General features: G+C 43.8%; 1 protein-coding gene across 1 annotated transcript; it reads left to right on the plus strand.

Moving 5' to 3' along the window:
* Positions 1-24,071, plus strand: LOC110078622 (5'-nucleotidase domain-containing protein 2). The gene is made up of 14 exons (XM_020792970.3): positions 1-356; positions 5,198-5,382; positions 6,376-6,450; positions 7,409-7,464; positions 8,805-8,898; positions 11,304-11,432; positions 13,869-13,929; positions 15,594-15,696; positions 17,005-17,106; positions 18,223-18,304; positions 19,248-19,334; positions 19,507-19,647; positions 20,066-20,130; positions 22,998-24,071. Exons 1-14 carry the CDS (start codon positions 56-58, stop codon positions 23,257-23,259), a joined length of 1,743 nt encoding a protein of 580 aa, XP_020648629.3. The 5' UTR covers positions 1-55; the 3' UTR covers positions 23,260-24,071.
* Positions 24,072-24,529: the final 458 nt, after the last annotated feature.

A 24,529-nucleotide genomic window follows, 5' to 3' on the forward strand; every position in this document is an offset into this window, starting at 1 on the left:
GGCTTTTCTTCGCTTGCAGAGGGACGTGGCTCCTCAGAGGCGCGCGCTTCGCACCATGGCCGGGGTGGGCGCCCGCGCAGGGGGGCTGCTGCTGCTTCGCCTGGCGGCCCCTGCCGCCGCCCCCTACTGCACCCACTTTGGGGCCGAGGTCCCCGGGCCGGCGGCGGCAGTGGCGGCAGCCAGCGGGCCCCCTCAGCCCCCTCAAGCCAGGCCGCCTTATGGGAGCCGAAAGCCGCACGCCCGACGAGACGAAGAGGTGGCTGCCCGAGCCTATTCCAGCAACGCTGCGGCTCCCGGGGCGGACAATAAGAGCTTTCTGTGGGCGCGCTACGGGGAGATGAAGCGGCTGGTGCAGGGTGAGCCGCCGAGCGGGCATGGGGTGCGGGCTTTCTCCGTTCCTACCATTACCGCACGCCGGGAAAGGGGGTTAAGCCTTGGTCTGGGTGGTCTCTCTCTTTTTCTCCTGCCCTAGTGCGGTGCTGCTCTCCCTCCTTCCATCTCCCGTCTTCTCGCCTCCCGGCCTTCTGCACCTCCACAATAGGACCTCCATTTTCTGGGAGACGCCGGAAAACCGTCCCAAGTCTCCCGAAGCTTTCTTAGCGCCGTTTCCTCTCCTGAGATGAAGCTTATCCCCAAACTTTGCATGGGGACCCCAAGTTCTTTATCTCACAGATCTGGCTGCAGAAGCTCCCCACATACCCTGAGTGTGTACACGCACCCGGCCTTCCACGTCGGGATTCTTCCTTGGTATTTTCCTCACCGATCCCGCCCCCCCCCACCCTCCTTAAGAGATCTTATTTAGGGAATCTTTTCCCCAGCATCTGGGGGGGGGGGGTCCTTTTGTCCCTGTCGTAGTAGTTAACTCTAGCAAATTACTGTCTTTGCTTTGAGATTTTTTTTTTTGCACTCTTATTGTGTTGTATGAACGCGAACTCCCTCACACACACCCCAGCTGTTCCTAAAATACTGGATCTCTTTCTCTCTCTCTTTTGACGTGGTGTAGGAGGCTTTGCTTGGAATATTGAGTCTGATGCTGAGTCCTAACTCCTCTGTCTGGCATTGAAGACTGATTTTGTGAATTCTCCTCCCCCTTATTTTGTTGGGGGGGGTTGCTGGATTTTTGAGGGTGGGGGATCTCTGCTCTGCTTTGTGTCTGGTGTTTAGAATGGAGCTTTGAAAAGTCCTGCTGAAGTGTGATGAAGAAGAAAAACACCAAGGTCAGGCCTGAGAGCACAGTAGAATCTCTGTGACATTCCCTCCCATGGCTTAGTATAAATATATGCCTACTGTATGATAACATTTCATGTAGCTGACAAAGTGAACTCCAGACCCGAAATGCTTGCGGTTGTACTGAACCTGTTAGCCTTTAGACAAGCTACTGAAATAAAAGAGACAAACATTTGACATGGTTGGGTTTATGGCAGGATGCTGAGAATTGATTTGGTTGTGAAATTGGTTAATTAAGATGTGCTGAGGCAAATGAATCAATATCAAGAGATCGCAAAACACAGAGGCCAAAATCCTATCGCAAATGTTTTTCTTATTCTTCTGGCCACCTTTCGTGCTCCTGGGAATGTGACTCAGTGCACAACCAGCTGCAGGACCTGAGCGTGTCCGAGTGCACAACAGGCAGGCAATATTACACAGACCAATTACATCATTATTGATGCTGAGGTTATGCTGTGTTTTTCTAATAGCATCCTAGCAAAAAATGCAGAAAGCTGGGAATCTTTCCATGTGCCTGTAATTCAAGATTTCTATACTGCTTTGAGCAGGAATTGACTTAAATGTAAGAACACTCAAGTTGAGATTAAAGCCCCCCCAGAGGATTCTCCTTTTTAGATTGTTTTTAGATTGTTTGCTAAATGTGTCTGGTGTCATCATCAGTGCTGCCTCTTTTTACTTGCTAAGAGATCTAGTCGTTTCACAGAAAGCTGGAATACTCCAGTAAGAGCAAGGAGTCCTGTGCATCTTAAAATATGACTTGAATTTCCCTCCTCTAGAACTGATGTCCTTTTCAAGGACTGTATTTTTATCTTCATACAAAAAATTAATTGTGAAGGGGGAAAGCACAGTGTGTCCTTTATCGAGATCATGTAATCATTTACCCAAATGTCTGCCAGCCACCCTCTCTGCAATGGCATTCCCTCTTGTTTAGGGGAGAAGTCTCTTTCAAGACAATACAGTACTTGCTACCCATCATTTTTTTTTAATTATGTTCAGGTTATCTAATTTCAGTCCTTTAAGAAAGGAACCAGCCTTTGATGCTCTGGTGAGGGAAGCATCACAAGGACATAGACTGAGGTAATTTTTGGATCTGCCTTAAATTAAACTAGAGTTGATTTGCTGTCTTGCCTTGGGGCTAATATACTGACCACCAGAGCATGTCTGCTTCACTGAAAAGGAAAACTCATGGGATATTCCCCCCCCCCAAGATGTTACATTGCTGCCTTGTGCCAAAAAAACAAACAGGCAAATAATAGATATACAGTGGTGCCTCACAAGACAAATGCCTCCACCATACACAGCTATACATTATTTAAACAACAACAAATTGCAGACTCCTCTTTCGATTCCTGGGTTCTGCTAATTCCTGGTCTCTGAGCTGTAGCATCACCAGATGGTGCTGTCTTTCACTAAGTCTACCAGACTGGCTGATACAGCAATTTCCCCAGATGTCTTACTCATCCCAGTTACAGGATGGTAGCTTTTACTGAGCAGTGTGTTTTAATTACCAGACCAACCAGTTGAAAGGAGGGAGGGGTTATTAGGGAAAGAAAAACAAAAAGGCAACGTGTATTCCGTGCTCCATGGTTAGCTGACTCATCAGCTGGCACAGGGCAGCTTCTACAGTTGTAGTCCGCTTGCATTTGAAAAGTTTGATGAGTTGATGCCCTTTCAACATAATCTTCTTCATCATCTTCAACAAACGCTACATGTTTGGAGCTGCAAATCTTATGTCGCACACAGAAGCAGTGCAATGCTGCTTCCTGGTTTTCAGATTATGATTTGCTGGCAGTCAGGGTTATGCCTAGATAAGGCTGAAGAAAGCATGTTTAGGATTAGAGCTTAAGAAAGGACTCCCATTTTATGTTTGTGAAAGATAGAGAGGAATGGGCAAGGTAGCTTGTGCTGTGAATAACTCGGGCCATTTGGTCAAACTTGTATCTATGAATATAAGGGTTTTGGATCGTGTCAAATGCATTCCAGTCAATTAACTGCATCCTTAACTGTTTTATGCAGGAGGTTCCAAGCAGGTTTGAAAACTGATGGCCCAAGAGTGATTTTTTTTGGGGGGGGGAGAGATTGTGGGGGAGCAAAAGGGTTTAATCCCTGCTGGCTAGAAGTTCAGTGAGCTGGTTATTTAGCTGCTGAGCCAAAGTCTGGGAGTTCTTCTCTCATAAGAAGAAACAACCTTTGTAGTCGGGGGCAAGTGGTTCTGTAACCAGGGGCTAGCCCCAGATCATCCCTGAAAGAAGGGACTGGTAAACCACAACTGGTCGTGCTCTGCTGCTTGTTGGAGATACTCAAAGTACAATACAACTAGAAACCCCTGGAAAGGTTGACCATAAGTTGGAATTTACTTGATGGCATATTGTTATTATATATTTATTTATTTTAAATATTTTTTTACCCCACCTTTAACCGCTTAAAAGGATCAAAGGCAGGTTACGTCCTTAAAAGATGAGATTAAAGCTACAATAGCAAGTATGCAAATACCAAAAAGGGTCAAACAAATACAATGCTAAAAGCATAAGCAACACCAAAAGACATTCAAAGCAATAAGGTACAAAAGTCCAGGTAAAATCTCCACTCAGGCAGCCAGTCACTGAGGGAAAGCTTGCCTGAAGAGAAAGATCTTCACCTGCTTGCGGAAGGACAGCAAAGATGGAACTCGTTTGGTCCCCTGTGGGAGGGAGTTCCAAAGTCTGGGAGCAGCAACAGAGACGGCTTTCTCCTATGTCCCCACCAAACGCAGCTGTGAAGGTGGCAGGACCAAGAGAGAAGCTTCTCCTGATTATCATAACACTCAAGTGGGCTCATAAAGGAGGATGTGGTCCTTGAGATCGCTTGTAGGTTAGAACCAACACTTTGAATTCTGCCCAGAAATAGATCAGCAGCCAGTAGAGCTGCTATAATTGGATGGGGGGGGGGGAATATATGATTCCTGTAAACAGCCCTAGTTAGCAATCCCATACAAAGGTTTATTCTCCAACTAAAAATGAAGGGAGCAGGGAATATTTTTTGGGAAACATCCACTACTCCATGAAGTCTTCCTGGTGCTATTCTCAGGTACTTGGCTCCTGCATATGAATTTTACTATTATTTTAAATTAAACAAACAAACTGAGGTTCCACTGAGCTACCATGGGTAAGGATTATTGATAGATCTGTACAACCATGCAGTCATTTCATCCAGCCTATGAGTAGGGAGTTTGCTTTTTCAGATAAGTGTTTCTTGTCTGAAACCTATGAGACTTGGAGGTGTGCCATGCCTAATAAGATGATTCTATATTCTCTACTGGTACAAGTGCATATTGCTGATTTAGACCAGAGGAAGGGGAAAAATCCAAGGGGCTGGTTCTTAATTTCCAAAAAATTTTAAGGTAGAGTACTCAGTTTGCTTGGGAACCATAATCATGTTTGCTCTGGATGCTTTGTTCCTTAATCTCATGTGCCTGGAAACTGGCTGTGATTGCTCATTGGTGAGAAAAGGAGCACTGCGTATTGTTGGAGGCATGTTTCTTTTGTTATCATTGCATATATTCGGGGGAGGGGGCAATGGGTTGGGACTCTTCTTCCCCGCATCCTAGTTTTCTATGAACAAGGATGATGATTTGGTGAAGGAATATTTGATCACATGCTCCTGCCTGAAGGGCTCACCCTAGATACAATTTCACAGCCTTGGAGAGAGTTTCTTTGCAGGCTGCATTTGAGAAAATAAATTTGACTAGGTTGAACAGGGTTCAGAGGGGATGAATTTTCCCTTAATACCTGAATTCCTATTTCTTAAACTCTTGCTTTTATAGGGAAACCAGTAAGAAAACTGTCAGAGATTCCCTTATGTTTCTGCTGCTTCCATATTTCTTTTTCTTGGGAGAGGCACCATAGAAAGCAGTCTAGTCATGGAATGAGAATCAGTTTGGGTATTGTCCAGTAACTATTTGCCTCTTCAATGGCTCTGTTTCCTCCTTTAGATTTGCTCCCACCAGGGGTCTGCAATCTTTTGAACCCTTCCACCATCTACGCCAACAATGAAATTTCGCTGAACACTATTGGAGTCTATGGCTTTGACTATGACTATACACTGGCACTGTACTCACCTGCCCTCCACTCCCAGATCTACAACACTGCTCGGGAAATCCTTGTGGAGCAATATAAGGTAATTCTGAGAGCTGGGATCGCTTTGTTCCCATTGGCTGAGACATCTGAGCTGGGATTTTGCAATCTCCACCTCATGTGGAGTGGCAGCAATGACCACTTAAAAGCTTGAGGGCCAGACAAGATGTGAGACAAAATAAGGCTGTGTTGATTTGTTCACATGCTTCCCTTGTTCATGTGTAAAGTGGGTGTCTAATTTCTACTTCGGAAGGAGAGTTTTTGTAGCAGAAGTTCAGTAGACTCGCATCTTAACCTTGTCGTGCTCTGCTGCTTGTTGGAGATACTCAAAGTAAGTATGGCTGAGAAGAAAAATGCTTGAAAGGATGGATGCAGCTTTCAAAGAGGTAGTCCCATTAGCCTGTGCAAGGAGATCAGACAAAAGAACAAGAAACAAAAACAGAAAAAAACCCTAAGCTTTAAAAACAGTTATGGCACCTTAAAGGTGAATTGGTATGTTATACGGATAAAGTGGTCTGAGGAAGTTGTCCACAAAAGCTGGTTATTTTAATAGCAGTTAGTCTTAGAGGTGCCACAACATTTTTGTCTCTTGCTTTTCTATTTCTTTCTTTCTTTCTTTTCTTTCTTTTCTTTTTTTTTTTTTTTGCTTTTTAAAATTTTAACTTTTTGTCTTAAATGATGGACTATGTGAGCACATTTTGTCTGTGTGCGTTTTTGCTATTGATAAGAAGGAAGCCCCCTTCTTTCTTTATACAGAGCAAACACAAGAACAACAAACATGGATGACCTTTTGGTTATTGTTGGGCCCTCAATGGTAGGGTGGAAGTTTGTCTTCCTTGCTGTTTTGTACCTCTCCCTGGAAACTTCTATAAGTGTACATTAATAGCCTGGCTCCAGGCTATTACCTGGTGCTAAATAAGTTAAGAAGAACAATCACTTTAAGTACTTGCAAAGTGTCCCCTATGTTAAAATACTTTAAATGTTTTCCTATTGACTAAGCGCTATGCTAATCCTCTGTTTTGTTCTGTCCCATCAGTATCCAAAGGGCATCTTGAAGTATGAATATTGGCCGAACTTTGCCATTAGAGGATTACATTATGACATTGCCAAGGTGAGAAAGACATAAAGCCTTTGTGTGCTTTTAAGAATAGTTTGGGAGAGGCCAGGGATTAAAATCTAGAAAATCAGAAGTTGGTTGGACAACTCACTACTTTAGGTATCTGGCTGTGAAGCCAGAGGTTGGGAGTTCGATTCTCCACGGTGCCTTCTGCGATAAAAGCCAGGCTGTGTGGCCATGGGCAAGCTGCAGAGCCCCAAAATTGTCCCCAGAAGAAGGTAAACCACTTCTGAGTATTGTGTACCTGGAAAACCCTGGAAAGGGTTGCCATAAATCAGAATTGGCTTGATGGCATATAATGATGATGATTTGGGAGCAGATGGGAGGGTAGAATACAGAAGTGTGATGAGGCATGAAGTGTGAGGCTGGATTTTATTTGGCTGTGGACTTAATCAGGTGGCTCTAGCCAAAATGCTTTTCTATGAATCTCACAGTCCTAGCTCTTCCCTCTGTGTTATAGGGGATAGTCCTGGCCTTGCTTGCAAGTCTTATGTAAGGATTACTAAGAAACTGCATTTGAAGCATAGAGAGGGTGGGAAATGTCTTAATACCGTCTGATTAGTGTTGTTATTAAATATCCACAAGTCTGGCCAACTAGCATGCAGTTTAATCACCACCACATAATTGGTTGAAGGTAATTTATAAGTCTGGAAAAGAGGTTATTTGTTTTTTTTTTCATTGTGGTTACCATTTGGCACAAATGGGCAACAGAGTGCGTAGGAGCTTATTTACATGATTGGTGTCCAGTTTCCTGGTGCCCTTCAGATTTTTTTGGATTGCAGTTTCCATCAGCGCTATCCACTCACCAGAGATTCTGGGAGTTGCAGTCCAAAAACATCTGGAGGACACCAGGTTGCCCAATTCTTTTGTCAGGAGCTAAATACATCTGGAAGCAGAGATTTCTGGATCCTGATCTGCTGACTGCTATCTTTCTGTTCCTCCTACTCTGTAGGGATTGCTCATGAAAATAGATGCCTTTCACTACATCCAGCTAGGCACAGTATACCGGTAAGTATTTGCCGGATGGCTGCCATGGAGGAAAATTCCCCATGGGTTGGGGGTGGGGGGAGGATGAAATTTGGAATTCATGTCTGTTCCATAACTTTTTACAACTTTTTTTTTTTTACTTTTTTACTCTTCTGTTTCTTAAGATGTAATTCTGTTTCTTATGCTGTAAACTATTTCTTAAGCTATGATTCTGACAATCACCTTCTTGAGTCTTGTTTAAACAAAAAACTGGCTTCCAGCAGATTGGGAACTAACCTTGATTACTGGGACGTAGGGTGGATGAAAATCAATGATTTTTTTTTAAAAAATTGATTTTAATCACAATTTTAATCAGTTTGATTTAAATCAAATTCACCCTGCTGGGATGTGTTCACACGTCCATTCATTGTCTTGCAAACTGGTTAAAAGAAAATTCTGGTTGTGTTACTCCTGGTTAGCAAGCAAGTTCTATGCACCATGTATTTCATGGGAAATATCAATACTGTGCTTTGGTACTATTTTTGCCTGGGGCTTCTATGCCCAAAATACTTTATTTTCTCTGGAACGCAGCCTTCAGGGTTCCCTAAAGGAAATAAAGTAGAATCGCCAAAAAAGACAGTGTGTTGTATGTTTTCTGTGCCCCTTTGGTGAGTGCTTTGAATTCCTTAGCTTTCCTGACCAAAGAGACTCAGATATTGATTAAAACCCCAAACAATTGGCCTTTATTTTCAAGGCGTGAAAACAACATAAGCAATGCTAGGTTGTTTGACTGCTAAACATGGAGTCTCTTGTTACAATTGTGTCTCTTTTACCTTTTCCCTGAAGTCCCAAATACTGCTTTTTGCCTTGATCATTCTTTCCTCAAACCTCCCCTCCTTCTGACAATCTCGCCAGCTCCTTCAGTCCCTCTCACAGCGTCCCAAGGGCCATGAAAGGCTGAGCCAAAGGAAGCATGGATGCCAGGACCGTCTTGTCACTGTGGATAATAAATACTTACACTACTTATACATATTCATAAGTAAATGACCAGTGGAAGTGAGACAAGGCGAACACGAATGAAATTCCTTCTTCAGTATGAAGAAGAGAGGGATTGACAGCTCCTTGTTAATGCCTCCCATTTGGCAGAGCACCAGCATCATGTGCACTAGAGTTGCACTAACATAAATATTTTTACTGCTGCACATCTGCCCTTGTAAAGCAGGGTTCGGCCAAGGGTGGCCAGCAGATGCTGCTGAACTACAGTTCCCAGTCTTCCTTCCTTCTCGCTGTGTCGATTTGGGATGGTGGGACTTGCACTCTGCAATCTCCATCCACCTTGCATGCAATAAAGTACTGAAGCCTCTGACCCAACTTCTCTGCAGGGGCTTGAAACCTGTTCCAGATGATGAGGTGCTTGAGATGTATGATGGGACCCATCACATCCCCCTGCATCAGGCCAGTGGTTTCTATGGAAAGGTAGGTTTTCTTGTGAGCACTGGTACAGCTTGTTAGTTGCTGGGTGAGGTGGTGGGCTGTGTGCCAGCACGGGGTGTGTGTGTGTGTGTGTGTGTGTGTGTGTGTGTGTGTGCTTCTCTGTTGTGGTGTTGTAAGGAGGTTTTGCACAGAATGTACAGAGGAATCCAAGTGCAGTACTATAGCTGATAATGGACTTTAAAAAAAAATAAGAGTGAAACCATACAGAGGTTTTAAGTAGGTTGGCATAGAAAAGACTTGGGCAACGAGTGACAGGAAGGGTGTCTGCCTGAGTTCTTGAAGTGCTGCCATCAAAGGAGACAATTCTGGGCTGGACCAGCCTGCAGTTTGGCTCAGTAAGAGGCAGCTCTAGATGTTCATACGTCCTGCTGCCAAGTAGCCTACGAGGTTTTGAAGCTGTGGGCAGGGGAATCAGCTAAAAAAAGTCATTAGAACTTGGAAATCCTCTTTGGGACTACAGCTGCTAGAATTCCTCACCCAGCATGGCTACTTTGAGATACCTTTTCATTGTTAAAAATAAATAACATTGCCACACTCTGGGAAAGTGCACTATCTTCAGAGATTTGCATCAACTGTTGGATATTGTGCCTTGTCCCAGAAACTTTGTGTGGCATGGGAGTTACTGTGAGTGACTGGTTGTTGTTGACGACTGAGTGACTTCGGAGGAGAGCTTCGTGGATTAAAGAAGTCTGTACACCGTGTTCAGAAAACATGGTGTGTATAGATATGTGTGTCTGTACTGCTCTTAATAATAGTTTCCCAATGGCACTCGTAACTGGCTTACTCCATATAATGGCTCAGTGCCATCCACTTGGTTCATGACCCTTTAAGAGCAGAGCTGTGTGTTTTCAGAGGCAAGCCTGCACAATATTCATAACAAGTTCACTTCCAGTTATCAGCTTGCACATTCATGTGGCAGTTGTTGTACTGAGGAACATGGTTCAGTTTTGACTGTTTTTAGTCCTCATGTTTGTGGATACCAGTTTTGTCCTGTGCTTGTAATGTCTTTTGAGGGTCTCAGAGTCAATTGGCATGTTATGTACAATATATATTTCGGCATTGTGTATGTGAGTGATGCATGTATATTAAAAAAAAAACAACCAGCCTTGTTGGAACAAGGGGTGAGTGTCAGTAAGGTTTAGGACAGCAGAAAGGAGGCTTAACATTTCTTCACCATGCTTGTAGAATTTGTGACCCTTCTTCACAACTGTTGTATGAATCGAAGCTTCCCATTTGTGTGTATTTTTGTCCTCTCAAGGGAGGAAAAGGTTAACCTTCCCTCTGAACCCCAAACTTTCCCAAATCCTGATTTGAGCTTTCCCTTGTAGTTCTAACCAAAATCTAAAACTAAAAAAATCCTAAGGTTAAAGGGCACATTTATGCCATTTATCCTCAGAAGAAAAGGGAAAGGAAATTGTTTTTGGGTTTAGCCTCCAGTTTAGCCCTCTTCTGGTCTTATATTTATTTCAGTACACCCGTAGCTTGGAAAATATGCCTTCTAAGACTAGCTGAGATAGGCTGTGTTGGCTAGGGGATTCTGGGAACTGCAGTCCTTAAGCGATACCATTGCTAAACTCTGCTGCAGCTGATCTATGTCTATCTTGCCATCCTAAAAGGGATTATCACTATCAACCTGGATGTTGATTTGTTCCCTCCTCCTGCTTGATTTTGAAAGTTGTTTCTGGGAAGGGACATTGATGCCTCCCAGAGTAGACCTTTGGTCTAGATGGGCAGGGTAGAAATCTAATAATGTTAATAAATAAATAAATAAAATAAAATGCCCAGGTTTGTATTTGAAGCATTATTCTGCTTTGGGTACTGTGTATTCCCCACCCCACTATCTGTTACAGGGGTATATTTCTTTTGTCGGGCCTTACTGTATTCAAATCCCACTGTGTATTTATGGCTGTGATGTTTAGCCTATTTATATGTCTGTTTAAAATGTTGAGTGTAATTGTTGCCAAATTGTTTGGGAATTAGTTTTTTATTGTCCTCCTTATAATCATCCTTTGAGCATGCCTCCCCCCAAGGGTATGGAAAAGTTATTTTTTTGGACTGCACTTTCCAGGAACTCCTAGCCACCATAATTCTGGAAGTTGTCCTTCTAATTTTTTATTTTATTTTTTCAAGTTCTGAACATGATTTTATCACAGAAAAGCATAATACTAATAAACATAATGATGATGAGAGCTCAAAGGCTTAGCTTGACCTGGATAAAACCTCCGTGGTGCCTGCCGACCTAAATCTGCAGAGTAGTGAATTTTGCAGTTTACCGTCCAGAAGTAAACTGAGGGGAAATTACAAGGCTTCTGAACGGGAACTGCTGCTCTAAAAGGGAGGGGGGAAAACTTGACTGTCCTGACATTCATTTGTCTCCCTCCATTCAGGGCCCAGCCATAAAACAGTTCATGGACATCTTCTCCTTGCCTGAAATGACTCTCCTGGCTGTAGCCAATGACTTCTTCATCAGCAACGACATTGATTATGACCCCATCCATCTTTACAAAGACGTTACGGTGTGTGTGGGGGGGGGGGTGGGTGTTTTACGTTCCCCTTGGCTCTCCCTCCCAAATACTCTCTCTTCGCTGCTGTGTGTTTTGGGACGCTGGCTGGCTGTGTCATGGCTTGGAGAGAGAAGCCCTTGGCTGGTACTAAGAACTGGGGATTTTCTTCCTCATTCAGACAGGAAGCAGGGGGTGGGGGAGATGCTTTCTGGGCAGGGGGAGGGTGCTTCCTGTGCTGTGCGGCTTTATCCTGCAGGCAGATGCAGGCAGACTGAGTCGCGTTCTGGGCAAAGGGTCTTCGAGTGCCTCCAAGGGCTATGTTGATCTCCCTCTATCTCTGCTCTGTTGTTATTGTTGTGGGAGGGAGTGACGTCTGGCGGTGGTGGCGGCGGCAGCAGAACAGGCCGTCCTGAGCGGAGAAAGGGTACAGAGTTGGGAGGGGCCCCATGTGCTTAGCTGCCTGGGAGGCTTATCTAGGAACCCAGCTGCTCCCTTGCTGAGGGGTCCCCCTTGTCACTGCCTTGCCTGTGTTTGGAGTAACCTGTTGTTGGTTAGATTTACGGAAACTTGAAAAATGCCCCTCCCCCCCGTGGCGACTCTCCATAGCCTGCCTGTCCCTTCCTCTCTCAGGGGCAAGAGGTCAGAGCTGGCATCTCCATAAATAGCACTGCGGTGTCCTCTGGCTGGCTGCACCGCACGTACACACTCTGTGGCTCGACTCTCTCTCTCTGCTATCCCAGCCACAAGACCCTTGGTCTCCCCTTCAGGCAGCAAGACACAGACCATGGATTCTGATGGTTCCCTGGCCTTGGGCTGGTTATGAGCTAGCTTGCAGGGAGCAGGGCGGGGGGGGGGCAGTTCTGGGAGAACATGAAAGCTATGGTTTAGGTTAGACAGTGTTTGGGGGTGTTTCAAGAAAGAGGGTGGAGAGCAGAGTTGAAAGAAGTGCCTCACAAAACTTGGGGGGAAAATTACCTTTTTGGACTACAGCCCCAAAAGTCCAAAAAAAAAAAAGTAACCTTGGAAGAATCAAGTCAATCTTCTGGCTGGCCATAAAATGAGCATGAATGAAGGGAGTTTTGAACAATACTGGGATTGAGAGAGAGAGAGGGAGAGAGAGAAAGACAAGCCAGTAAAGGAGCCTCTGTTGGGAAATGGTAATAAACAAAGACAAGATATCTTACATTTTTGTTTAAACAAATAAAAACAGCCTTGGGTTTCTTAAATCAGATAAGGGGGATGACACTTTTAAAAAAAAGAAATCATTCTTGTGTTTCTTAAATCCTGCCTCACTTTGCAAACAACTGTTTGACTATGAAGGAAAACAACAAGCAAGTTACTGTTTCTCTTCATGACTGGAGGAAAAAAAAAACGCCTCTCTTCATCTTACTTTTATACTCCACAGTTTTACAGTTGTAAATGAGTCAACAAAAGGCAAAACATTTTTAAAGAGATAACCATGTTAATCCGTTTTAAAAACTAACAGGTTTAGCTGCTTTCATGGATTACAATCCATTTACCTCAGAGGCATTGTTAGTCTTAAAGGTCTCACAATTATTTTTGTTATAAAAGGCAAAAAGCAGCTTCAAGTTTTGCTCCTCATCTGGAAAACAGAGCAAGGGGAAGAATCGACACCCCCACAACACTGGATTCCCCTCCCCATGAAAACTTCTCCTTTAATTGGGAATCTCACTCATAGTCTTTGCATTGTCATTTCTGGTTTCTCCCTCAGATTATATCACAGAAACGGCAGGCAGAGGCAACTTGTTTGGGGCAGAACAAGGGCACAGCATTAAAAAAAAAAAAATAGCATTGCCTGCCAACCCTACTCAGACTTAGCAGTGAGATGCAGGAAGTTGAATGGGGCAGTTCCTACTTTTTGCCCTCTCCATCTTGGGGCCAGAGATTGACTTTGGGAGAAAGCAAAGCAGGAAAGGAACAGAGTTGCTATGTATTTGTTATATTTTCTGTCATAGAGCTGAAACATCTCCTTTTAGGTCCGGCTGTGAGAAGGTGATTGGCCCACAGTTGCTGAATCCTGTTATGCAATTATACAAAACGTGCAACATTACAAGCTGAATTGCCATAAAGTAAGAAATCTCTTACAGGCATTATCAGTTGTGTGCCAAGTCACATGACTCGGCGTACAACAGGTAAATGTCTATGGAGATTTCTTAATTTACAACAAATTGCCACTGAAGGTTCTGCCTTCAGCATAACTGTGCAACAGGTTTTTAATTCGTAAGTTTCATGGCTGGGATCTCCCAAGTCCCAATCTGGTACTCTGACTGGCTTTTGTGGTCTTCTTTTTTAACCTGTCCCCTCCTGAAAGAGACTTCTGGGGTAGTGCATGGCTGAAACATTAGAAATGCAATCCAGAAGAAGGCAGTTCTTGTGTAAACTTGTTTCTGGATTCTAAAAAAACCACTTCCCCCATGTCTTCAACAGGACGCCATCCGCGATGTCCATATAAAAGGCTTTATGTACAAGTGGATTATGCAGGATCTGGGTGAGTATCTGCCATGAAGTTGAGGATGGGAGAACTGGAGGGCTGCAACAGGCATCAAAGATCCTTCTAGTCCTGTGCCATCGATCAAGGCAGGAATCTTCACACATTAGCCATGTGCACATACACATTAGTTAGGCAGGTGTTCCGGAAGTGAAATGCTGTCCAACATATATGGAACAATTCAGCAGAAATGAAATGGGCAGATTAAGTAAGTGAACTAAGTCAGTATTCTCTGTATCTGTGTATTCAATGTCTGGGCCAAATCTATTCTGCATCAAGAAAGCTGAATTCTGCAACCTGTATAACCTATCCTAATTTATACATTAGGATAGGTTATGCATCTCTTCATTTTGCAATGACAGGGATGTGGTGGCACTGCAGGTTAAACTGCAGAAGCCTCTGTGCTGCAAGGTCAGAAGACTAGCAGTCATAAGATCGAATCCATGCAACGGAATAAGCTCCCATTGCTTGTCCCAGCTCCTGCCAACCTAGCAGTTCGAAAGCATGCAAGTAGATAAATAGGTACCACCATGTTGGGAAGGTAATGGTGTTCCATGTCTAGTCGCACTGGCCACATGACCACGGAAACTGTCTGCAGACAAACACTGGCTCTATGGCTTGGAAACGGGGATGAGCACCGTGCCCTAGAGTTAGACACGACTGGACTAAATGTCAAGGGGAACCTTTACCTTTAACTTCATTTTGCATGATTCCAGTTTTTCTAGTAGCAGGAGAGGGCAAGATATAGGAGCCCCAGCCATTGAAAATCTTTCTCACCCAAATCCCTGATTTCTGAGACTGCATACAGCATCAATGGTGTGCTGTCAAACATATATGCTCACAGTCATAGGGCTGGAATATTGCTTTAAAAATGCAAAGAAGAAAACCACAGTTTTCAAGAGATTAAATTCTGCACATAACACCATATTCTGTGCTTATTTTTCTGCATTCCAATGGAGCAAATATTTACACAGCTTGGCTTAAGTCTAGAAGCAAAAGTAATAACTTTGCAAACAACATTCCACCTTACCCACCTAACCTGTTCCTAACTATACTGGCTTGAGAATGGGCTTGGGGGGGGGGTTGGATCTTGTGCTAGACTGTTATGGGTTTTAGTAGAAAATTAGCTTTTTTGAAAAAAAAAATAGAACACTTTAATAGTTAAATTTGCCTCCTTGGTTTTCCTGCACGGAATCCTTTTTATATAACTTTTGTTTGAATTGTTAATGTAAAAAACCCGTGCAGAATATCATAAGCATCCTTCAGTCTCCAGAGACTATGGTAACATGCTCTGTATGGAGGACTTGGAACAGCTTCTAGTGTTTTGATGCTGTACACGAAGGTGGAGTGTCCTCTCCAGAGCACGAAGCCTGGGTAAAATAATATGGAGGATAGGCTGTTACCAAACCAGCAACCCCCCTCTCTCCACATCACTGAAATAGTCCAGAGCCAATGCAACTGGTTCCAGTGACATCGCTAACAATTCATAAACAACATCATAAGCGAGAAAACCTGATAATTATGAGAATTTAATACAAAATTTTATAGTCTTCCACAATTCAGACAAGCATGTTTCCTAATCGCTGGGCCCTAGTAAAATTCTGCCAGATATTCTGCCTGCTGTCAGAGCGGTCCTTAATGGTCTTTCTCCTCCTCTCTTGCAGAAAAGTACATTTTGCGTGGGGATGAAACCTATGCTGTGTTGCACCGCCTGGCCAAAAGTGGCAAGAAGCTCTTCCTCATCACCAACAGCCCTTTCAGCTTTGTGTGAGTTAGAAATAGGCTTGGATATCAGCCCTTTCCTGGCTCCCTCTTTCTTTTCGTGGCCTTTGAGAACAGAATAAAATGGCAGTCTGCTCAAAAGTTGCTCTTCTGTTATGAAGTAGAACGTAAGGAACACCCTGACCTATTGGTGGAAACTCTTAAGGTCTTTGAGCCTTGGTGTACCACTCCTGACCTTTTCGAACCTTTGAATTTACTCTTGAGGGGCTAGAAGGTTACTTCTGAATCTAAACCAGTGGTCCCCAACCTTGGGCCTCCAGATGTTCTTGGACTTCAACTCCCAGAAATCCTGGTCAGCAGAGGTGATGGTGAAGGCTTCTGGGAGTTGTAGTCCAAGAACATCTGGAGGCCCAAGGTTTGGGAACAATGCTCTGAACCACAAAATGTTACACTACAAAAGAGTGTGCTAGTTGTCAAGGTGTGTGACCAGAATCCATAACTTTTTCTGTTACAACAGAAATAATGTGGCTGCCTTTTGGGAACTTAAAACCCACTCAAAAGTTGATATGCTACAGTGGTTAGAGTGCTGGGTTCAAATCCCCATTAGGCCATGAAACTTCCTAGATGTCCTCAGGCCAGTCACAGACTTTCAGCCTGTCCTTCTTCACAGGTGTGTAGTGAGGATAAATGGAGGGGAGGTAGGAGAGCCATGCACACGGCCCTAACCTCACTGGAGAAGAGGCAGGATATAAATGTAACTAATATCAAGGAGCATTTCAGAGGTCAATATTTTATACTCCATAGCACTTTGTAAATTAGCAGGATTGAATTAATTCTACAAGACCTGTTTCTGCAAGGCACCAAAACCCTATTGAAGGGGTGACATGAATAGGTTGGGCTGTGGGGAAAATCCAGCCCTAGAGTTTTTCTGTGGGGTAATTTGTCTTTGGGTATTTTCCCACCCCCCAGCATTGTTGCTGTCTCTTAACCTAGTTGCCATCCTTTGAACCATTATCGTTCGGTCACTGTAGCTTCAAATTTGCATCAAATTGTTCAGTGTTTGGTCTTTAACTTCGTTGGCTGCTTAGCCCGATGATTACCCATTGGAGAGTCTTTTGGACAGGTAGGGAGAAAAACAGCTAAGCAGAATCTCTGCAGAGGAAAAGGGGACTGTAAGCCCTCAAGTTTTTTGTTTGTTTGTCTTCTCTCGTTAGCTTTCTCCCTCTTTGACATAGGTTGTGAGAATCCACAGAGAGAGCCAGGATTTCCTTTTTTTTTCCCCTGTGGCACAGTGACCCCTACTGTCTATATCAATAACATCACTTCTCCTGCTCTCTTTTTGTACATCTCCAGTGACAAAGGGATGCGGTACATGGTGGGCAAAGACTGGAGGGATTTCTTTGATGTGGTCATCGTCCAAGCAGACAAACCTCATTTCTTCAATGATTGTGTCAAGTGAGTGCAGCGCTGGGCTGAAGTCCCCAAGGTTGAGTTCTGGCTCATAGATTTAGCAGAATAAATTAAAGCACGTTTGTGTGAGCAGTTTGTACAATCCTGGATTTGGGGGAATTAGTAAACCGTAACTTTGCCTGCCTCACAGTTTCACTATTCTTCCTCAGTTTGTGTAGAGTAGACACAGGAAACAATCAGCACAAGGTGAATGTTGCTGGTACATATGTGGCTTGGTGGAACAGGATACACTGAATGATGTAAAAATGGGAAGATTTGCAGCCTTCAGGACAAAAAAGCCAACTGATCTTTCATATCATACTTTTGCACAGCACTTATCAGAGGCCCAAATATTCATTTGCTGGATTTCTGTTACCCCTTTTTTCTTTGTTCATTCTTCTAGGCTTGCTTCCTTCTCCATACATTGAAAAATCTGCTCTCCCATACTTTTAAAATATTTTTTCAGATGTTTTGCTTGTCTACCCTATATACTTTTCTGCTTTCTTTTCAGTGACATTAAAAAGGGAGAGGGAATAGAAAACTCACATTGAGACGTAATAGTTGTCCCTCTATGAGTTTGGGGTGCTTTCTAAATTATGCCTGATTTCTGTATATTCTGTTTTTGCTTCCTGTCTTCCTTCCTTCCTCCTTGTGGTTTATTGACATTGTAAACTGCAAGCCCGTAGACAGGGATTTCTTAAATTCTCTACAAAACACTTTATTTAAGTCAAGGGGGGGGGGCTCTTGCTGGCCTTCCAAATGTTGTTAGAATGCTACTTCCATCATCATCCCTCACCCCTGTTGGTCTGATGGGAGTTGTAGTGGAGGAACATCTAGACTGACGGCTGTGGATTGCTCACCCCTGCTTTAAATGCTGCATAAGTATCAAATGGAAGTCAAGGCTCCTGTCTTGCTGGCCTTTGGCACTATTAATTCATTCATCCAGGAATTTCAAAGACACATAATCAGCTCATCATCATACACACTATTTTCATAAGTAGTAATAGTGGGTGAGTGGGTGAACTGAGGTAGCTGAACAATGTCATCAGTTTGAAGTTCAAAGTTGGGATCTAGGTAACCATTTTGTTCTTTTGCTCTCATGTCACTTGTTTTCCTCCTCAGACCTTTCCGGCGACTAGACAGTAATGGAGACCTGCAGTGGGACAAAATAAATAAGCTAGAAAAAGGGCAAGTGTACAAACAGGTAAGTAAATAGACTGTGGGTGACAAAATTTCCTGACAATTGGATTTTTTTTGGGGGGGGAGGGAGGTCTATTAATTTAGACAGCCAAGTTAATGTAAAAAACATATCCACCCAATAATAACTCCTTGTTGTCAAACTCTCGGTGATAATAATGCCACAAGAATTAAATGTTAAAATTCTGGTTGATATCCTTCACTAAATAATCTGTGCACCTTCCAAAGTGAGAGGAGGAAAGGAAAGTTTTGGAGAAAAAAATTAAAATCAGAGACCCAAAGGAATAAGAGAAGCTGGTCTGTTCTGGTATCACCCTCTAGGTTCAAATAACCAGAAAAGAAGGATTAAGGTGGAGTGTTATTGGTAAAGGGGGCTCAGTGGCTTTGCTCTTGAGAGTTGCTCGATTGGTGCAGAGGTGAGGGAAAGGGGGCACCACAAGCCGATATTGTGAAAATTACAATCTCTGGATGTCAGCCGACACCCATGTCACAGAAGGGCACCAGCTGTCAGAGCCACTGACCAGGCGCTCCTTTTCCGTGTCACTATTTGCCCAATCCCTAACTTGGAGGACAAGCAGTGGCACGTGCTGAGCTCGGGTAGGTAGGAGCAGCCCTGGCTTGTTCTTTTCTGTGCGTTCTCCCTCTGCGTAGTGAAGTCTTTGCCCCTCTGGGTGGATTAGTTCCACACAGAGAGGAGCGAGCACCAACAAAGAGGAGTGGGCCCCATGGAGGCACCCTTTCCCATAAGAGGCCTTCCGGTTTTGCAAGGTTACCTTGAGAGATTCTGCATCTTTCTGAGGAAGTTTCCTCCTCCTTTGGTAACCTTTGTGTATCTATTTTATTCCTGTATCTACAGAAGCCATTTTAAACAAGTTCAGACTGTCTTGTCCTTTTCTAATTATTCTCTTTTCATTGCCATTTCTCCTCCTCCCCCCCCCCCCCCCAATTAGGGTAATCTCTTCGACTTCCTGCGTCTCACAGGCTGGCGAGGATCCAAAGTTCTCTATTTTGGTGACCATCTTTACAGTGACTTGGCGGTGAGAATTATTAGCCTTTCTCTCTGAGGCCTGAATGGGTGATGGTGCCAGGGGACCTGGGAACAATGCTTTCAGTTTCTTTTCCCAGCCCTGGAAAGCTGGTGGGGCTGAGTTTTGAAGTGTTGGGATTGCTGAAGTTTTGTTCATTAAGCCTTGCACTCCCACTCTTTAGGACTTGATGCTGCGACATGGCTGGCGGACGGGGGCCATAGTGCCTGAACTGGAAACAGAGACAAAAATGGTTAACACGGAGCAGTACTCACAAGCACTCACCTGGCTGCAGGCCTTGACTGGGCTGTTGGAACGCATGCAGGTGAGGGGAGAGAGAATGGTGGAGCAGCTTGATAGCTGGAAAGAGGATGGAGAGAGGATGCAGATTTATTCATGGGGTGGGGAGAATTAAGAGCCCTAAGGATACTGGGAACAATGTTGAAATAACATGCTCCAAATTAGGATATGCTAAGGGTGGTCCTCTGGATGATGTTTGACTGCAGTTTCCAGCATTGCCCATCAATGGCCTTCCTGTCTGGGTTGGATGGGAGTTGTAGTCTAGCAGCATTTGACCTGAAGGCCTATTACTCATAGTCTAGAGGTGGTAGAGTTCTAGTGAGGTACCGTGCGGTGGGGTCTCTGTGCGCAGGGGAAAACAAGTTTCTTTCTCGAAAGTAATTCAGTGTTTGGAGAAATGATCAGTCCATACAGGCCTAACCAGCTGATTTCTTTCCTAAAAGATGTTCCATGACCCAGAATCCCAGAAGGTGCTACAGGACTGGATGAAAGAACGACAGGAGCTCAGGTAAACATCTACATAGCTTCTCCCCACCTTTTTCCCCTTGGGCCTTGTTGGGTCTCAACCAGGCTTACCAATAGCCACTTGTTTCTGGGAAGGAGAAATAGGTTATGTGTGTGTGTGAGTGTGAGTGTGAGTGTGAGTGTGAGTGAGAGAGGGGGGTTATATTTATAGTCCTAAGTATTATATACTGTACATTAGATATGTTACTCTGTATTCTTCACTTCTACTGTTGATCAATGTTATTCCCCTTTTCCATTGCCTGGTGCATTTCTAAAGCTTCTGGACCGTAAGGTGTCTAAAAGGATTCTCCCCTTTATCTTCCCCTTCCTCCCAGCTGTCCACTCACAGCCTGGTTCTGTGCTGCCTAAACAGGACTTGGTAAAAGTTTACTAATAGGAGCCTGCATGAGAACTATGAATGATAGTGTATAGATAGTTCCCAGGCTGTTCTCCTGCCCCACCAAGACTTGACTGGGAATTTTGTCAGCTCTGTGATATGTTGACCAAATGAAGGTTTTGGGGGAAGGAGGGGGAGGAAGCAAGAGCCAAAATGTTGTGATAACTAGGATATTTGTTTCAGTGTGAGCTTTAATGGAACAACATTTAGTTCCTCAGACACGTGATTTTGATCCATATGTGTCTGAGGAAGTGAATTATATCCTTTGATTCTCCCCATCCCTTTCCTTTTCCCTTCTACAGTAGGACCCCCGTATCTGTATGGGATTGGTTCCAAACCCCCTCGTGGATGCTGAAAAACATGAATAATAGAGAACACTGTTTTTATGATGAATGCTATACAATACATAGCATAATCTCTAGTGGCCAGTTCTGGCAATGACAACCTAGAAATATATTTTGCTAGCAAACACTGTACTACGTAGTGCAGTCTCTAGCTCCCTCTAATGGCCAGTTCTGGTAACTTCATAGAATAGTGAAGTTGGAAGGGGCTTATAAGACCATCAAATCCAATCCCCTTGCTTGTTGCAGGAATACAAACCAAAGGATATCTTCCAGGTGATTGTCTAAGTTTCTCTTGAATGTCTCTAGTGTTGGAGCACTTGCCAACACTGGGGGCATTCTCAAGGTAATTGGTTCCACTGTCATCTTTAGTATTAGATATTTATAGGATTTTTCTTTTAATATTTTCAGTTAGTGGATAAGTGAGTCAGTGGATACTGATTCTGTGGACATGAGAGTCTTCGTGTAATTTTTAGCAAACATGTTGAAACAGACTAGCATGGGTACTTCTTTGGAAACTGAATTTGCAGTAGGAGGCTCTGTTGATGTTGCTTGTCTTCCTGCTTTCCAACTCCAGAAGCAGGAGTGAGTGGGTTGATAAATGCAAGTAAAGCACAGAACATGATTCCAGGAGGGAAAAGGTGACTCGTGCACAATACAGGACCTGTTCAGGCTTGTGTGGTTGGTCTGAAATCAGTCCATTTAACTCTTAATGTAAAAACAGGAGAAGAGCTTTATTAATTCAGGCTCATTTCTCCAAAGTGGCCATTCCAGAACTGATGGATGAGTGGGTAACCTCATCAAGTAATTGGATGAAAGCTTCATACGAAAACCATGATGAATATATTTTATGTTTAATATACTGATTAGATATACTAATATATATAAGGCAAGCAATGCCCGAACTAAAATATCTTTAATGGGTTGAGAAACCTGCTGAAATAGATGATGTCCCTGCTGAGTAGCCTCTCCATTGGTCCTTGCGAACCTAGGGCAAAGAGCACTTGATTTTGACTGTCTTTTAGTAATTGCAGAATAGATGCCTCTAACCAGGTTGACTCCAGATGTGTTGAAATACAACTCCCAGTCATGTTGTCCGGGAGATTCTGGGATGTGCCATCCAGCTGGGAGGTGGCTGTTTGGGGAAGGCAGGGATCCAGCAGCAGTGCTGCAATCAGATTAAATATAGATGAAGACTTCTTAGGCGTGATTGACAGCTTGCTGATAGTCATTCATGAGTCCTGAATAGATTGAGGAGCCGTTTCCCTTCTTGTGTGCGTGCACACAGGCACACACACACACACACACACATGCACTGATGATTCTGTGAGAGAACTGCACGCGGAGGCATTGCTGTTGCAGGTCGGATCTCATTTGCTAGGATTAGATTTCATGGTCTATAGAAAACAACGGACTGGTCTATGCAATCGGATCGCTCTAAGGATGGCCCCCCGTATGCTCCATGTGAGAGCTGCTATGGACTCTGAAAGGGACTATCAATTAATCCTGACCCACCAGACTGCACTTCTCTCCCCATTTTAGAAATCCAACAAGAGTTACCTCAGATTATCTGGCAATATTGTTACACATGGAATGTTTTTCTGTATTTACTCTTGGCACTTCTTGAGTTTCTTGTGCTGAAAAATGCATAGACACTCAGTGACCCGAAAATATGCCTTTTCTGTTATCTATATAAATTTGTGCGAAGTAGAGGTGTATAAAGGCAAAGCAATCTGTAGACATTTGTGCAAAATGGAATTTGCACAATTAATTTTGTTTCCAAGTGTTATGGGGAGAAATGAAGGTATACTAAGAGCTCTGCCACCCTATATACTGACTGCTGAAAATCTTATTTGCCAGCTCTGGCTTCTGAGCTTTTGGGCATCACCCACACATATCCAGAAATAGCTTTGTGAACCATGAGGACTGGAAACTTGTTTCTTTGTGTTTTTGTATTAAATGAGAATTGAGAGCCTTAGGAAGCTGAGTTCTTGAGATAGTGAACATCAGCTTACAGGTTCCTTTTGAAAACACACTGCTTCACAAGGAACAGAACCCAGGAATGCTAGCCTAAAATTTGTGGACTATTAGGTGAACATTCTTTCCTTCTTCCCCCTCCCACCCGTACTACAGGGCACTCACCAAGAACCTCTTCAATCCTCAGTTTGGCAGCATCTTTCGCACCTGCCACAACCCTACATATTTCTCCCGTCGCCTCTGCCGCTTCTCAGACGTCTACATGGCCTCACTCAGCTGCTTGCTCAACTATGACCTCAACTATACTTTCTACCCAAGGCGCACCCCACTGCAGCATGAAGCTCCCCTCTGGATGGACCAGCTCTGCACGGGTTGCATGAAGACTCCCTTTTTGGAAGAGATGGCACACATCCGCTAGGGACTTTGGGGACAGGAGGAGACCTGTGGGGCTCCTACTTGCCATTTCATGTTATCCAGGGCAGCGATGGGCTGACGTCAACCTTCTATGGTCTGTTCTCATACCTTAAGAATCCCCCACTGCCCTAATTGCTAGGGGGCGGTGTCAAACTTCCTGAAGCCAAGAGTGTTCTACTATGGCCCATCTGGAAGATTCACTCCTGCTTACGGACATTAGAAGTGCCTTGAGGGTTTGGCCCAAGGTCAAAATATTCACAGCATTGTATCAAATAAATAAATAAAATCCCGGCTGCAGAAAGTGATCAAGGGCCTCCTGCAAAACTGGCCAGGAGCCCATTAGAGGAGTATATGGTTATACCTTATATCCTTACTTTCTTTGGGGGAGTTTGTTATTTTGTCCTTTCCATGACCACCTGGGATTGTTTTTTTTTTCTGTCTTGTTTTCAAATGGGCATGCCTCCCTGGAACATGCATTCAACAGTGGCTACAGGAAGGGGCTTTGGTTTTCTCACTCCGACCCACATATTCCTCAGTCCTTTCTCGTGGAACTCTATAGATCTACAGGTGCTCTGTAGAGCCTGAAGTTTACATTCTCCTCTGCATTGTTGGGGGCACGTGTGTCTTTCTCTCCCCCTCCCCTTGTCTGTAACTGAGTGGCATAGAGGGTAACTCTGGGGAAGGGAGGGATTAGAAGAGAATAAGCCTGTCTGCCTATGACATGGTAGAGACAGGAGGTGCTGTTGTGGGGAGGGTATCCTTAGTTCATAAGTAGAGTTTTGTAATTTTAATAAAAGAGCAACGTGAAACATACAAGCCTGTTGTGTTTTAATGCGGTGGGGGGAGGATATAACAGATGGAACAGCAGCGGCTGTTGAGTCTTTCATCTGCACATTCCCCTCACCTGCAGTCTCCTGACATCTTTATTTATTTCAGAACCATTCATCCATGATATTGAAGGGTTGTGGAATATATATGCTCTGTGCTTGAGAGCAACCTTCTGTTTCATGATTATCTTTTCCATTCTGTTGTTCTGTGAATTTTGAACAGATGAATGTCCTTTCATTCAATTTTAGTGGAAATATTTGTGCACAGTTAAAAAAAATAATAATCCCAAAGCAGTTTCCAGTGAAACCAAGAGTTTCACTGAGTTTTACAATAAGAACAGTTAGTAAGAATAATAAAACAGTGTCCAAAATTCTGTGGCATAATTACAGATTCAGCTAGATACCTAACTCATGGAGCTGTCCAGCCTGTTAGAAACATGCTGTTTT

This window comes from Pogona vitticeps, chromosome 2 (assembly GCF_051106095.1).
Source record: "Pogona vitticeps strain Pit_001003342236 chromosome 2, PviZW2.1, whole genome shotgun sequence".
NCBI classification, from domain to species: Eukaryota; Metazoa; Chordata; class Lepidosauria; order Squamata; family Agamidae; genus Pogona; species Pogona vitticeps.

Coding starts and splice junctions, on each gene's coding strand:
- LOC110078622 (XM_020792970.3), top strand. CDS start 56: ATGGCCGGGGTGGGCGCCCGCGCAGGGGGGCTGCTGCTGCTTCGCCTG. Junction 5,383..6,375: donor TCCTTGTGGAGCAATATAAG/GTAATTCTGAGA, acceptor CTGTCCCATCAG/TATCCAAAGGGCATCTTGAA. Junction 17,107..18,222: donor TTCTTCAATGATTGTGTCAA/GTGAGTGCAGCG, acceptor TTTCCTCCTCAG/ACCTTTCCGGCGACTAGACA.